This window comes from Sciurus carolinensis, chromosome 10 (assembly GCF_902686445.1).
Source record: "Sciurus carolinensis chromosome 10, mSciCar1.2, whole genome shotgun sequence".
Taxonomy (NCBI): Eukaryota; Metazoa; Chordata; class Mammalia; order Rodentia; family Sciuridae; genus Sciurus; species Sciurus carolinensis.
Window position 1 is genome coordinate 53,198,526 of NC_062222.1, and position 14,718 is coordinate 53,213,243.

Sequence of the window (14,718 nt, forward strand, 5' to 3'; positions counted from 1 at the left end):
AAAGGTAGGAAGGAATTCAGTTTCAATAACATGTAGTAAAAGAAATTCTAATTCAGAACCATATTTTTGATCTGCTGTATAAAAGAAAAATTACCAAGTGTTTATACTTAATGGATATTATCACTTATTTGCTACTATTATTCTAAGCAATTTGTATTAAAATGAGCAATTATATTTAACAAGGGCCTAAGAAATATATAGTTAATTAATTGTTAATATTGTCAGTTCGAGCGAGAGTTTGTTGTTTTTTGATTTTGGTTTATTGGTTAAGTACAGATACTTTTAACCAAATTCCAGGATAACTGACAAGAGGATATGAAATCTGGAAATAATGTTTAGATAAATAAATATAAATTACTTCACAGGAAAAGAAATTAAAGAAAAATTTGAGAAAAAGCTTAAATAAATTTACAAATGATAACTCTACAATATTGTTAGAAGTTTTTGTTTTTAATTTTAGTTTTAGGATTTTATGCTTCTTGTTTATTTCTTGCAAACTCCAAAGACCAAATGGTAGGACGCACAAGTAGCTATTCAATAAATGAGCAGTTTTTTCTTAGCCTTTTCTCTAGAACCTTAATTAGCAAGGAAAATTTTGAAATGGACAATTAAAGAATAACATTTTATGGATGAGGAAGAATATTATGTAACCGATGAAAGGGAATTGGAATTCACAACCAAAGATGTTTTGTGTAGTTTTGTGAATTAGTTCATTGATTATATTTGCTCTAGGGTTCTGAATCAAGTATTCCACAGGTAGATTGCAAAGGTTTTTTGTGGCCTAGACCATGTCACCCAATTTATATTGGATTTTAGCTTCTACTTTATGAAATTACAGAGTTGGGCTAAACGACTTGAGTTTCTTTTGGTGTATCACAATCAAAATGCTGTAACTTTGTACCTAATCAGTCAAAGGAACACTGAAGTTTCTAAAAATATCATGAAATACCTTATGCTACACGTATAGCTTTAAATTAATGAATTCAGATCAACACACGAGCTCTACAAAATGAATTTTAATGTGAACACATTTTCAGTTAGTTCTTTCAGAGGTAACCATAAAGTATTATAAACATAACAATCAGTGAAAAGTGAAGTCCAGCCCCAAAATTCAATGTTCTCCTAAGTCATGTTAATCAAATCAGGTGATGTATCAGTGAAGCTCATATGACTGAAAGAAAAGGAGAAAAAATATTCAATTCTGTAATAAGAGGAAGCTTGATGTGACCAGAAATTTTCTCAAGCTTAGAAAAGGAAGAGTTCAGTTTAGGAAAAGAATCATTTTAGATTCTCTGAGGAGGAGTATTGGATGGAACTGAGGTTCATCACAAGGGAGAACCTGAGAGTGATTTATGTCTGGTGGAGATATTTACTTGAAGACAGCCCTTCTTGCCTGAAAAGCAAGATTCAAGTTGGCACTTGTCAAAAGGAGTGAAGACAGGTAAGGGGTGTACGCGCATACACACCACAAACACGCACGTGCGTGCGCGCACGCACGAGTGGGAGAGGAGAATAGGAAGGAAAGAAAAAGAAGCCTCAAAAATGGAAGTGAGAATCAAATGAAAAAGAACCAAAATGTTGGTGTAAGGGTTAAAATCTAAAACAATACAGCAAGAGGGCACGGATTAAAGAAACGCTGAGCGCTACAAGACTTTTATCTCTCTGTCACCTGAAGAAAAAAAAAGTCTTGTTTTCCCATTGCACGCGAGAGGACGCTTCTGCACAGTACAACTAAAGGTGGAGCAGAAATACAGAATTTAGAAGTTGGTTTAGGGAACCATAAAGCACGCAATGGGCTGCGTGTCCCGCCTTCCAGGCTCCTGCAGAGCCGGCGCTGTGCTTCTGACGCAGGGAGTGGGCATCCCCTGGAGACCCGGCGCCGGGGTCCGCGCTCGCCGACGACCCTTCCGGGGGGCTCCCCCGGGGGAACGCGCGCATCCCTGCAGCATGGGGTGGCTGAACCCCCACATACTCTTTAGAACAAGCGACTAGAAAGGCCGCACGCTGAGGCTCCGACGTTCCTGGAAGCGGGTAGGCTGTGGGCCAGGTGCCACCGGCAGGGGGAAGCCCGCGCCGCTGGGCCCGAAATCTCTCGGGCGCGCCGGGCTTGCTCCTGAGTCTCCTCCCGCGCGGCGAGCCAGACATCCTCGGGCTGTACCGCTGGGCGTGTGTGCAAAAGGCGGGGCTGCGGGTAATCGGCCTGGGGCTTGGTTACCTGCAGCGGTCCCCGCCTCGGCCTCCGCCTGGGGCGATGCACCCGCGGGGACACCCAGTGCGGGCTGCCTAGACTGGGCCCGCCGCCGCCGCGGACTTGATGCCCAGTTCCTAAAATACCCAGCCAAGTGGGGTCACCAGAGCCAGAGCCTGCTGGGTGAGTAGCCAGGAGAACATCGGGAGCTAAGAAACCCTCTCCCCGCCGCGCGATTCGCTTAGCTCTTGCGGAGCCTGGAACCTGGAACAAGCGCCCAACTCTGAGATTGTGTGTGTGTGTTTGTGTGTGTGTGTGTGTGTGTGTGTGTGTGTAGTGGGGTTTTCCTGTTTGTTTTTGTTTTAGTTCTCACGAGGCCTTGGGTGGAGTAGGTTAGCACTCCCAAAGTGCTAAGCCTCATCAGATTCTATTGCTCAAAGCTGGTCGAAGCTGTGGCCTTTTTTGTTTATCAGGCATCAGCATATCAGCTTATCATCACACCCCTCTTATCTCACCCTAGATTTTGCTGTGATGTGTTGCACCCAAAGATTAGTGGCAGAAATCCTCCCTTTCCTTTAGCCTCCTCGCAAGAAATCTGTCTACACCGCTAGCAGACATAGAGCAAATGCCTTGCCAAGTCGACTCTGTTTTCACTGAAGGACTAAAACCCCATTTTCCCACCCCCTCCCTAATGGGCCTCCCCTTGACAGTTATTGCTGCTACACAGTACTCTGGTGGAATTCTGGTGTACTGTTTCCCTCAAAGTTGGGAATGAAACATCAATTCAGCGACTACCTGTGTGTCTTCTCCATGCCAAACAGCCATATATTCTAGCATTGAAGGTCTATAGGATAATAACCCTGTTAACCACATTTTCATCATTTTTAGAACGTCCACAAGAGGTAACTACAGAATAAGACTAGAATTAGTAATCCAGATCTAAGTCCTAGGGCCTGTAGGGTTGCTAGGTGAATGTGAAAGGTGGCACTTGTCCATTCCTGTTTGCTTTTAGTGTACCTTCTTGTACAGCAGAAGCTGAAAAGCTACAAAACATTCCCCAGAATGTTCCTTCCAGCTGGAGTTCTGGATATAAAATTAGGATCTGGCAAGTAGGTAACTTGCCTAATGTTTCAAAGGCAAGGAGGGATGAGGCAGAGGCTATCTTCCTATTATTTGTAGCTGTTTTCTGCTGGCAAAAAAGATTCAGGAGATGCCAATGTCCAGTCTTCCGAATTGTTGATGTTGAGAGGCACTTCGAGCAGCTGAGACACTCCGACTCAGTGTCACTGTGTTGAATTACTAGCCCTGTGACTGTCAAGGGGCAGTTAAGAAGTTGGTGAATATATTGTTTCCTGTCCAGATAGTTTCTAGATCCCAGCATCTCTGGGTCACAACAGTGGTGTTCTTGAACTTCACAGGCCCAGTGTAACTTCTTGATTGTGGCAAAAATTCCTTGATGGAAATTACGAGTGTTGTAGAAGTAATTCTTGGGGACCCGCCTAGACCCTGTACTTCTAGCCCTTCCACAATCTCATGAACACCCAATTCTCTGTGTAAATCTTTTTCGGCCTAAAATATCTGGAGTGGTTTCTGTCTTCTGCATTGATTCTGATTACTCTGCTTGCCACATATCCTCTAAGAGTCGCCTAATCTCAGTTTCTTTAGATGGAAGGTGAAACCATGGGATTAGACCAGAGGCCTGTGGTGATTTCAGTGTCTTCATTTGGGTTTGACCCTCTCCAGTTGCCACAAACTCCACATTACTTATACTCACCTGGCTCCTGAAGACATTTGTTTGCTACCCATAGACCCCTGAAAGTCTCTTACTTTACAAGTATAATGTGAAGCATTTCTTCATTTGAAAATATTTTCAGAATACAAGAGAGTATTGAATAGGTTCATAGGCAAGTATTTATTAGTTCTTTTGATAATTTGTATGCTTCTGATTCTTGGTCAGCATACAAACCCCAGCAACAGAACACATTTTTCTTCTGGAAGAAAAAGATTTACAACATTTTTTCCCCCACTGGAAACACAGTATGGAGTAAGTAGAGCTTGCCTGTATATGCACTCATGTAGTAAGGGAGCGCTCTCAGTATTGTAGTCTTGTGTCATCTGTACTAAGGAAGACACAATTTTGATAAGTTCTGGAGTGTTTTTAATAACCTTGTAAAGTTGTTAACTGTGTCTTGCCAACATAATGAAGCTCTTTGTCTTTTAACAACTTAATTCTCTTATTTGTTTTTCTGTCTTCTGTGAAGTTTGAATCTACCAGAGGCCCTTATCTGTGCTCTTCAGTGTGCCACATGCATGAATGGCTTCCTTCTCAAAGGATATTTCATAAAAATAAGATAGAGGAGTGGAGAGGCATCTTTATGATCTCTATGAAGCACCTAACACTGTTTTAGGATTTGGAGGACACAGGCATTGTCACCATCTTACACAAGAATAAACTTGTCCAGACTGGTTTATGTATTTGTCCAAGCTAACCTGACTAGGAGGCAATAGCTCAAGGATGTACATTTAGCATTTTCTTCTGACCGCTCATATCACAAATATTGTTGTGTTCTAGTTAATACATAGATATACATAGCATTCCCTATGTGCATCTTCCTTTTCATATTTTATTCTTTGCTCATATGGTTTCTCTGCCTGGAATGGTCTTCTGTAGTTTCTTTACATGGCAAAGTTATCTTCCAAGGCTTGTTTCCCACATCTCCTGATGCACCCCACCTCCAACCTAGCACAGCAATACCTCCTCCCCTCTGCACTTCTTCCATCATAATTGAAGTACCATAAGGTGTTGGAGAAATCCTAGTTCTTGGCCCGCAGCAGTTTATGTCTCAAGTGTGTAAACTTGTAGAGAGGAGCATTCTGCTCTGACCACCTAGGAATGTAAACAATTGCCCCCAAATTTACCTAGTGTTACCAAGGGAACCTGTATAGGGGCCAGGTGGTCTGATCCCCTATGGCACTTTGTGATTGGGTTTAAAGTCTATAAAATGTATGGTTTTTCCTGCAATAAACGAGTTTGCAGGTTGCTCGCCACAAGCCTGCATTTACCCAACTCCCAGGGTCTGGGTTATGACTCCACCGGCTCTTACCCACACCTGAGCTATCCTGGCACACACCCCTACAATAAGGCAACACCAGCTGCTGTAAGAGAGGAACTGCAAAATCTCAGTAACCAAACACAGAAAAAGCTCATTTCTCACGCAAGTAAAGTCAAATCAGGTATTCAGCTAGTGGCCTTATTTTCAGTGATTTGGGAAGTCAGGCTCCTTTTATATTATGGCTTTGCCATCTCCTAAATAAGAGCTTTGAGTTCTTAGTTTCAGAAAATGGAAAAGAGAGGGTATATGAAGGATTGCATGAAGTCTTCTTACTCATGAATCCTAGAAATAGTGCATTATTTTGTGCCCACATCCCATTGGTCAGATTACAGGTCACATGCCACACTGACCTACAAGGAAGACTGGGAAATGTGGGCTCTGCCTAGGCAGCAGAGGAAACTGGTTTAGTGAACACATACCATTTTCTGTCCCTCCCTTAAAAAACAGAGACTGCATTTTATTTACTTTTATATCTCTTGTGCCTTACACACCATGCAAACGTAGTAAAAGTTTAATTAACTTCATTGATTGTTAAGGATGCTAGCTAATATGCCTACGATAGAAACTTGCCATACTTCATGTTGGTTGCTAAGGACTTATCTATCATTCTTCGAGACTGTAAACTCTGATTATAGGAACTGTGTAAGGCTTTTCACTTCTGCGTCACCAGCAAAAGGGCTAGAAATAAAAGCTTAATAAATGTTAAATGAATAAGTTCTCAGAGAAAACAGTAGGGCATTAGTCAACCAGAGACAGTGTCACAAGCCTGTAAACTGAGCTACTCAGGAGGCTGAGGCAGGAGGATCATCAAGTTCAAGGCCAGCCTGAGCAACTTAGCAAGATCCTATATTGAAATAAAATAGAAAGGCATGAGACTCAGTAGTAACCCAACCTACCATACCTTGGGCCCTGAGGTTCAATCTCTAGTAAAATAAATGAATAAATATTTTAAAAGGAATCTGTTTTTGAAAAGTTAGGAAATGCTATTTGAGAAGATGACATTTGAGTTAGATTTGGAATGACCACTAGAATTTTGTTAGTACTTAAAGCAAGAAATGAAACTTCAGGCAGCAGGGTATTAGTGTTTTTGTTGTTTCAGGAATAGACATTTATAAATAATCCAAATATTTACAAGCCTGACTTTTTTCATTCAATATTCAAGTTTTATAATTGAACTTTGAGAGTGGAGGATAAAAAATATGTATAAACTTACAATCTATATAATTTCTATTGACTAAACACTTGAAACATTTTTAGCCCCTAAAATGTTATTTCCTGGACATTTTTTAGAAATATCAATGCAAAGGCAGTGTTCTGATCATTCATCCTTTATGAAGATTTTGCAGTGTGTTAAACTAAAAAGGTATAAGCTAAAAGTTCCTTATCACTGCCTCTGATCAGAGTGTCTTAGAGTTGCTTTTGAATCAAAATCAGCTTTGACTTTATAGTGACAGGACATTTGGCCAAAAGTTCCCTAAAAAATAAGTATTTACTTTCCTTACACAAGATTTCTGGAGGTAAGTGGGTCTGTGTTAACTTTTTTCATCACTGTTATCAAAACACCCAACAAGAACAACTTTTAGAAGGAAAAGTGTATTTTGGTTCACAGTTCCAAAGGTTGAATCCATGGTGGGCCAGCTCCATTGCTCTGGCCCCAAGGGAGAACATCATGGCAGAGAAGTGTAGTGGAAGAGTACTGATCCACACATGGTGGCCAGAAAGCATAGAGAGAGGAAGAGGGGCTATAGGGAAGATGAATCCCTTCCAGGGCAAGCCCCCAGTAACCCACCTCCTCCAAATATGCCCCACCTTTCCATAGTTACCACCTGGTTAGTCCATTTAAATTAAGATGGACTGATTAGGGAACAGTTCTCATAGTCTAATCATTTTACCTCTGACTGTCCCTGCATTAACACAGGAGTTTTGAGGGACACCTGATATTCAAACCATACAGGGTCCAAAGTTTGTTTAAAAGCTCAATGGTGTCAGAACCCTTGGTTGCTTTTTGTGATTAGCTAATCCTGATTTTTTTCTTTATTGGTGAATAATGGTTGCTAGAGTTCAAAGAAACACAGTCCCCATCCATCACCCAAACTTCCCAGCTTCGGGCTGGGAATATAGCTCATTTGGTAGAGTGCTTGCCTTGCAAACACAAGGCCCTGGGTTCAATCCTCAGCATCACAAAAACAAACAAACAAACAAACTTCCCAACCTCCCCAACCTCCCTACGTGTGCATTTAAAGACAAAAGGAAAAATTTTTTCCTTTTCCTTCTCTTTTTATTAAGAAGGAAAATCTTACCACTGGCTCCCAGATTTGCCTACAAATTCCATTGGCAAAAAATAAATCAAGCTTAGCCCTAAATCAGTAACTGGCAAAGAGGAATTACATGTAGGGAACATTCCTCAAACTTATCTGACAGCAGTTGCTGACACCATGGTCTAAGTAAGCCAAACAGTCTGGACAGAGAAACTGAGGTAATGGTAAAGACTTGCCATGGAATGAAGGTATTTGCAGCTGCTGAGGCTGAGTTAGGAGCTGAGGGGAGCTCTCACTTATCAAGCATCCCAGCAAGCTGTGATGTGAGCTCGCCCGCGCTGCCTTGCCTTATGCTGTGTGCTGGAGCTTACCATCCCCCCAGTCCTTTATCTGAGACCTGTTGCTGGGCAGAATTACTTAGGCACACTTGGTTTGTTTACACTACCTTGATGTATAGTTCACTTATAGGCTGATTCTGTTATGCTTTAACAAGCGTGTTAACCTGATTGGATAATGTGCCTATATATGTCCTGTACAATCCTAAGTAAAATTAGATCTGTGCCTTCAGAGCTCATCTCCAATGTCTGAGTGCACTGAGGTAGACATCATACATCCTTACCCTCAGCAGACCCCTGTCTCCAAACATCTACAATTACAGAGGTTGATTGAGATCAATCCTAATTTTAATCACCAGAGCCGAGGAAGGGACACACCATCACACCTGAACACATACTTTTTTTTTTTTTTTTTGCGGTGCTGGGGATTGAACCCAGGGCCTTGTGCTTGCAAGGCAAGCACTCTACCAACTGAGCTATCTCCCCAGCCCCTGAACACATACTTTTTAGGTAGGCATTAAGTCATGTCTTCTACACTATGGCAGATTAAATCTCTGGAGATTTTTGCTGCAATAGACTGAAAAATAATTTAAACTTTCAAAAAAACTACATTTGTTCTTTATGGGGAGACAAAAATAGGAAGGAAAGCAGTTACTGGACCCCTTCTTACCTTGGGATAGTTTCATTGGATTCATATCACATTATACAGCATTTTTCTTCAAGAAGAGCCAACCAAAGCACTATACTAACTAAGTAAATAGAATAGTGGTTGTTTTCCTTTGGTAATGCTATGGTTGACACACCTAAAGCTTTTAGATAAGGTCATTCTCATTCAGGTAAACATTCTTCATCATTTCAGTAATTGTCAAGGAAAGTTATTAAGCCATCCTCTGTGGCCTGGTCTGAATTCCTCACTGCTGAATATGACTCCTTGAGAAATGAGCATTGATCTGAGTTAAGCAAAGTCCAGAAACTGGAATGTTTGTTCTGCATAGAAATTCTGCATGAGCCCAAGAACTCATGCTTTCAACACATGAATGGGTGAATGCCACAGGTGGGAGATTGTTATTATTATGGTCATTAGAGACTATTCAATGACTGATAATGGTGATGCTCTTTTAAATGCATGAATATAGCACACAGAGTATTCCAGCAATGCCTTAGTCCTTTCCTGCTGCTCTAGTAAAATATTACAAATTGTACAATTCATAAATGTAGTAATGGAAATGTATTGCTCACAGTTCTTGAAGCTGGGAATTCCAAGATTATGGTGCCTGCAGATTTGGTGTCTGGTAGGGTTTGTATTCTGCAAGATGGTGACTTCTTGATGCATCCTCACATGAAGGAAGGGATGAACACTGGCAGAAGGGGAAGAGCAAAAGGCACTACACTGCTCTTTTCAACCTCTTTTCTAAGATGTTTTAGTCAGCTTTTTCATCACTGTGACCAAAAGAAATGATGAGAGCAACCTAGAGGAGAAAAAATTTATTTCAGCTCACAGCTTCAGTCCATGGTTGGCTGACTCAACAGCTCTGGGCCTGAGGTGAGACAGAACATCATGGTGGAAGGGCGTGGCAGAGGAATACAGCTCAGGAGAGAGAGAGGAAGTGAGAGAGCTCTACTCACCAGGGACAAAATATATACCCCAAAGGCACAACCCCAGTGACCTACTCCTTTAGCCACTCCCTACCTGCCTACAGTTACTGCCTAGTTAATCCAGTGGATTAATCCACTGATAGGGTTGCACCTTTCAGTCTAAACATTTCACCTCTGAAAATTATTGCACTGTCTCACATATGAGCTTTTGGGGGACACCTCATCTCTAAACCGTAACATAAGAACACTATTTCCATTCATGAGGGTGAAATGCTCATGACTTAATCACTTCCCAAAAGGCCCCTCTCTTAACTGTTCCTTGAGGGTTAATTTACAACATGAATTTTGGAAGGACACATACATTCAAACAATAGCAAGCAATATATGTAAATGCCTGGTAAGATTACCCATCAAATGTCATCCTATCCATATGACAAGAAATAAAAAGAGTAACCAGTCTCTATCCTGCAATAATCAATTAACTATAATTGAATTGATAGCAACAAGTATATTTTACTTGACTGAGATCCTACATGCATTTGTAAACTGATAATTCCTTTTTTTTTTCTTCTAGAATATTATGGAAAGCATTTTTAAACATTTAGATGGGTAAAATAAATTGGAAAAGATAAGACTCATTTAATAAACACCTCTCTTTATGAGCAAGCATATTTATAAAAATGGTTTTCAAAGTATGCTTCACTTGCCAGGGAATAAGGCGTGAACCAGCAAGAACGCTGCAGTTCCAACTTTTATCTGTTTCATTTGTTGGATGTAAGATAAGGTTTCGTTTGATTAATTTTTTTTTTTTTACTTTAAAAACACATATTTGAAAATTATTGCTGTAGAAGAGTCTAGACTTTTCCCTGCCTTCTTTGAAAATCACAAAAACAAGAAATGACCTTAAATTGTGGCAGGTGAAATTATCTAAAATTAAATCAGCAGAATGTATCTGTGAAAAATATAAAGGAAAACCATATTATTTTCTTTTCTCTAAAAGCATTAAGAATTCTATGAATTCTCTTTTTAAATGTAATTTTATTGTAAGGGATCTTAACAATATCTAAACATAGAAAATAAAATGGAAGTTCAGTCATTCTATTTCCCTACTCAAAGGCAAACTACTAACAGACTTGTTTCTTTCTTTTTATTTACATACATGTGCATACATAGAACCGTTCTTGTTCTTGATCTCAGTGCAATTTTTTTTTCCAAGAATGAAGGAATGACAGTTTCTTTGAAGTTCCCAGCTCTACTATTTTGGTGTCATATGTCCCTAATACTGAAAATAAAGTTCAAATTAAGCCAAGATATTTTACAAGTATGTGAATCAGTCCTGCAGAAAATTCTGGTTATTAGGTATGCTAAAGAGGGGCACAAATGGCAACAGCCTTTGTATATATTTTTAGAAAATGCTTGACCTACTAGCCTTCAGGCAAATGGACAGTCACAACAGTCATAATAGTCAAGTCCCTTGGCTTAGATCAGACCTCACTCTTCTATTGAAATTTGTATTTGAGCTGTAGAATTTCATTAAATTCATCTTATTTACTGAATTTATGAGAGATCTATAAAATTTTGCCTTTGGTAACAATTTTTTTCCTAATATAATTGAAAGATTGTGTATCAGTGTCAATGGTGCAAGATCTTGATTGGGAAGCTTCTGTGTATAGGTACTCTTAGTGTTTAAAAGGTATCTTGCCTTCCTAGTTCTTGGTATAATTTTCCAACACACAAAAATCTCTCAAAGCATCTCGGTTTAATGGAAATTTTAAAAAATGAAACCTCATAGGGCTGGGGTATAGCTCAGTTGATAGAATGCTTGCCTTGCATGCACATGGCTCTGGGTTCAATCCCCATCACTGCCCCTTAACAAAAAAGAAACCTCCTTAATTCTTAGAATCTTAAGGCATACCAGAGTGACAAGTTACCAGTCAGTTCACTAATAATTTGGAGGATTTTTTTCACATGAGTAGACATGGCTTTCATTTTGTCACCAATGTTGTACAACTTAAATGGATCAATAACTTTTTAAAACATTTTTTTAGTTGTCAATGGACCTTTATTTTTTATTTATTTATGTGTGGTGCTGAGAATTGAACCCAGTGCCTCACACCTGCCAGGCAAGTGCTCTACCGCTGAGCCACAATCCAGCCCCCATTAATAATTTTTTGGCTTATAATAAACTACAATATTCTGTGATGGTTTGCATAAGTGACTCTGAAAGGCCCATAAGTTAAGGATGTGGTTGCTGCTGTTGGGAGTTAATGGAACCTTCAGGAAGCAGGGCCTGGTGGGAGGAAGTTGATTTTCTGGGAGTGTGCCTTTGAAGGTTGTGTTAGTCAGCTGTGTTCAAAATACCTGACAAGAACAACTTAGAGGAGGAAAAGTTTATTTTGGCTCATGGTTTCAGAGGTTCATTCCATGGTCAGCTGACTTCATTGCTGTGGGCCTGAGATGAGGCAGAACATCATAGCAGAAGAGCGTGGCAGAGAAGTATTACACTACTTATCGTGGCCAGGAAATGGAGAAAGACGAGGAAAGCTGCTGCAGGAAAGATGAAACCCTGCAGGGCACACCTCCTCCAGCTATGCCCCACCTGCCTTCAGTTACCACCCAGTACAGAAGTCCTTTCAAATTATTAATTTGGCAAATGGATTAATCCACTTATTAGGTTATAGCTCTAATAATCTAATCATTATTGTGTCGGTTGCTCCTCCAGGCATTGTATCTACATTCTTGGAAGAAGAAGAAATATAGAGGACAAAGAATTAAATTTTGATCTTCTAAAGGTCTCCCCCAGGGACTCCAACCTATGTATCATTTACATGGATGTAACTGTGACATGTGGCCACCTCTAGCTGCAAGTGGCTAGGAATTGGAATGTTTGGCTTCTCACCCTCTATAACATAGCAAACCAGGGGAGAAGGGGTTATCGTGGGTGTTCATTGAGCCAACCTGTAGTCTTCCTTACAGATATTTTTAGTTTCTTGGTATGATTTTTATCTTTCCTGGTATACTGCACACCTATAGAGAGCCAAAGAAAGTGTTTTAGTAATCTACAAATTGCCCACAATGACTAGCAAGTGGCTACTATAGCACTTATCACAGTGTCTAAGATACTATGACTACTCAGTCACTGGGGTGTTGTATTTTTAACTTTAATTTAGAAATAAGGACCAGACAGGAATTAGTGACTGATTTCTCTCAGAATGATGGACTCTGGAGAGCTTCCTTGGTGACTTATTCCTCATAGTAACATTGAAAAGTTACCTGGGACTTTCCTGCTTCGTTGAGTAGGCCTGTTAAAGAGAACAGTTTAATAGTGATATTGCTTAGAATATTTTGAAGTATAACTCAAAAACCAGGGTGGGCAAGAAAAATGAGATTGGTCAACAAGGGCTTTTTTGAGAGGCAAAGGTAGATAAGAATGAAGATAATATATTGGAATCAAAGAAAAGATCAGCAATTGAAAAATATGAATAGTCTAACTTTTAGCCTTGCAGAGTTCTAAGGGATAAAAAAATAAGTAGATTTTTCAAATTATTGCTCTGTATTTATACTATTTCTCTTTCATAACAGATCTTGTTCCTCTTCCTTTTATTATCTTCTTCATAACTATAAATCATGGGAGATGAAGATAAAACAATTGAATGTCAAGATTCAGAGTCATCCACAGGGATAAATCATACAGCCTCTATGCATCAAGAAACACAGGTAAAATGTAGAAAATCCCAGCTATCCCTTTAAGGAAGGGACTGTGAATTTCCAAGCTCTGCTATAACTGCATTCTCCTGCTAGGCATGGTGTTGCACACCTGTAATCTCTGCAAAGCAGGAGACTGAGAGGCAGGAGGATCGAAAGTTCAAGGCCAGCCTGGTCTATTTAGCAAGACCCTGTCTTAAAATAAAAATTAAAAAAGGTCTGGGATATAGCCCAGTGGTAAAGCACTTGCCCACCATGAGCCACGCCAATGATTGAATCCCCAGTACCCCCAGTCCCTGCCACGCAAAGTTTTCTCCTTAATTTCTACCACTTAGTTAATAATTCTCCCTTTCTTAATCCCCAAACATAAACAGTCCAGGGTAGGTGTGACTGCTAGTTTTCCCTGCTAAGGTCATTAGTAGCTGTCCCCACCTAAGGCTGGCACACATCTAAAAATAGTGACTTGGTGGTAAACACTCCTAACATAGTTCTTGTTCTAAGTACTAACTGATTAGCTGGTAATGAAATTGTATTTTTTCTTTACAAAGTACTATCCTTGATTGTAGGAGAGGCAATTTGATTTGTAAAATGATAGAGGAGTAAATGTAAAGCTGTGTAGAAAAATGCCATTTTATGTGTTTTTAAAAATTGCTTTAAATACAGGAGGAGACAGTTATGAACCTCAAAGTTACAGATGGAAACGAACCAACGGAGGGAAGCAACCTGTTGAATAGCAGTGAAAAAAAGCTGCAAGAAACACCAACTGAATCAAATGGTTTGCCACAACTGAGACAGATACTGGCTTGCCCTCCGCATGGTTTACTGGGCAGAATAATAACAAATGGTATGTATGTGATAAGGATAGATTCAGAAAGAGAGGGTGAAAGATGAATTTGCAATGAGAGATTCCAAAAATCATATGGTTTAAAGGACAAAAAAAAAAAAAAAAACTTTACTTCTCTCTTACATAAAAACAACTAGGCAAACACTTCACAGTGGTAGGTGACTTAGCTCCACAGTCACTCAAGGACCAGGCTCACAGGGCTCCTTCATCTTCAACCTGAGGCTTCCAAAATCACTGTGTTACCGCCATTCCAAGGAATGGGAAAAGAAAGAGAACAGAGACTGAGGAACTTTTCCTTCTGTTGTCTGAATAATTTTATAAAATTACTTTAGGACTACGGTAGAAAAATGTTTGAGAAATTGCTTTTAGACAGTATTGATTTTTATTCCTGTTAAAGTAGTACAACTAATATTTGAGCAAACACCACTCAGTTTATACTTCCAAATGAATCCTTCTTGTCATTTTATTTGTTTTAAGGTTTTTTGTTTATTTCTGTTTGTTTTGCTTTGTTTCCTTTTTGCAGTGTTGGGGATCATGCTTGGTAAGCAAGTGCTTTGCCCCTGAGCCAGATCCCCAACCCAAATCCCGTCATTTCATGAGTAAGGCTCTTGAGTTGCAATTCAACATGTTGCAGTAAGGCTGTCTGTTACTTAAAATACTTTGAAGATTTGGGGATAGA

The 14,718-nt window shown here is 39.8% G+C and overlaps 1 protein-coding gene across 2 annotated transcripts in view; it reads left to right on the plus strand.

The window, feature by feature from the left end:
- Positions 1–2,092: 2,092 nt before the first annotated feature.
- The window catches only part of Slc9b2 (solute carrier family 9 member B2), a 56,958-nt gene continuing 44,332 nt past the window's right edge, over positions 2,093–14,718 (plus strand). For both annotated transcript variants that reach the window (XR_007110466.1, XM_047566110.1), the window contains exons 1-3: positions 2,093–2,371; positions 13,073–13,207; positions 13,859–14,039. Coding sequence is in view for 1 of the 2 variants with exons in the window: in XM_047566110.1 (XP_047422066.1) it covers positions 13,118–13,207; positions 13,859–14,039 (271 nt within the window). In the remaining variant the exon portion in view is untranslated. The remainder of the gene's footprint in view (positions 2,372–13,072; positions 13,208–13,858; positions 14,040–14,718) is intronic.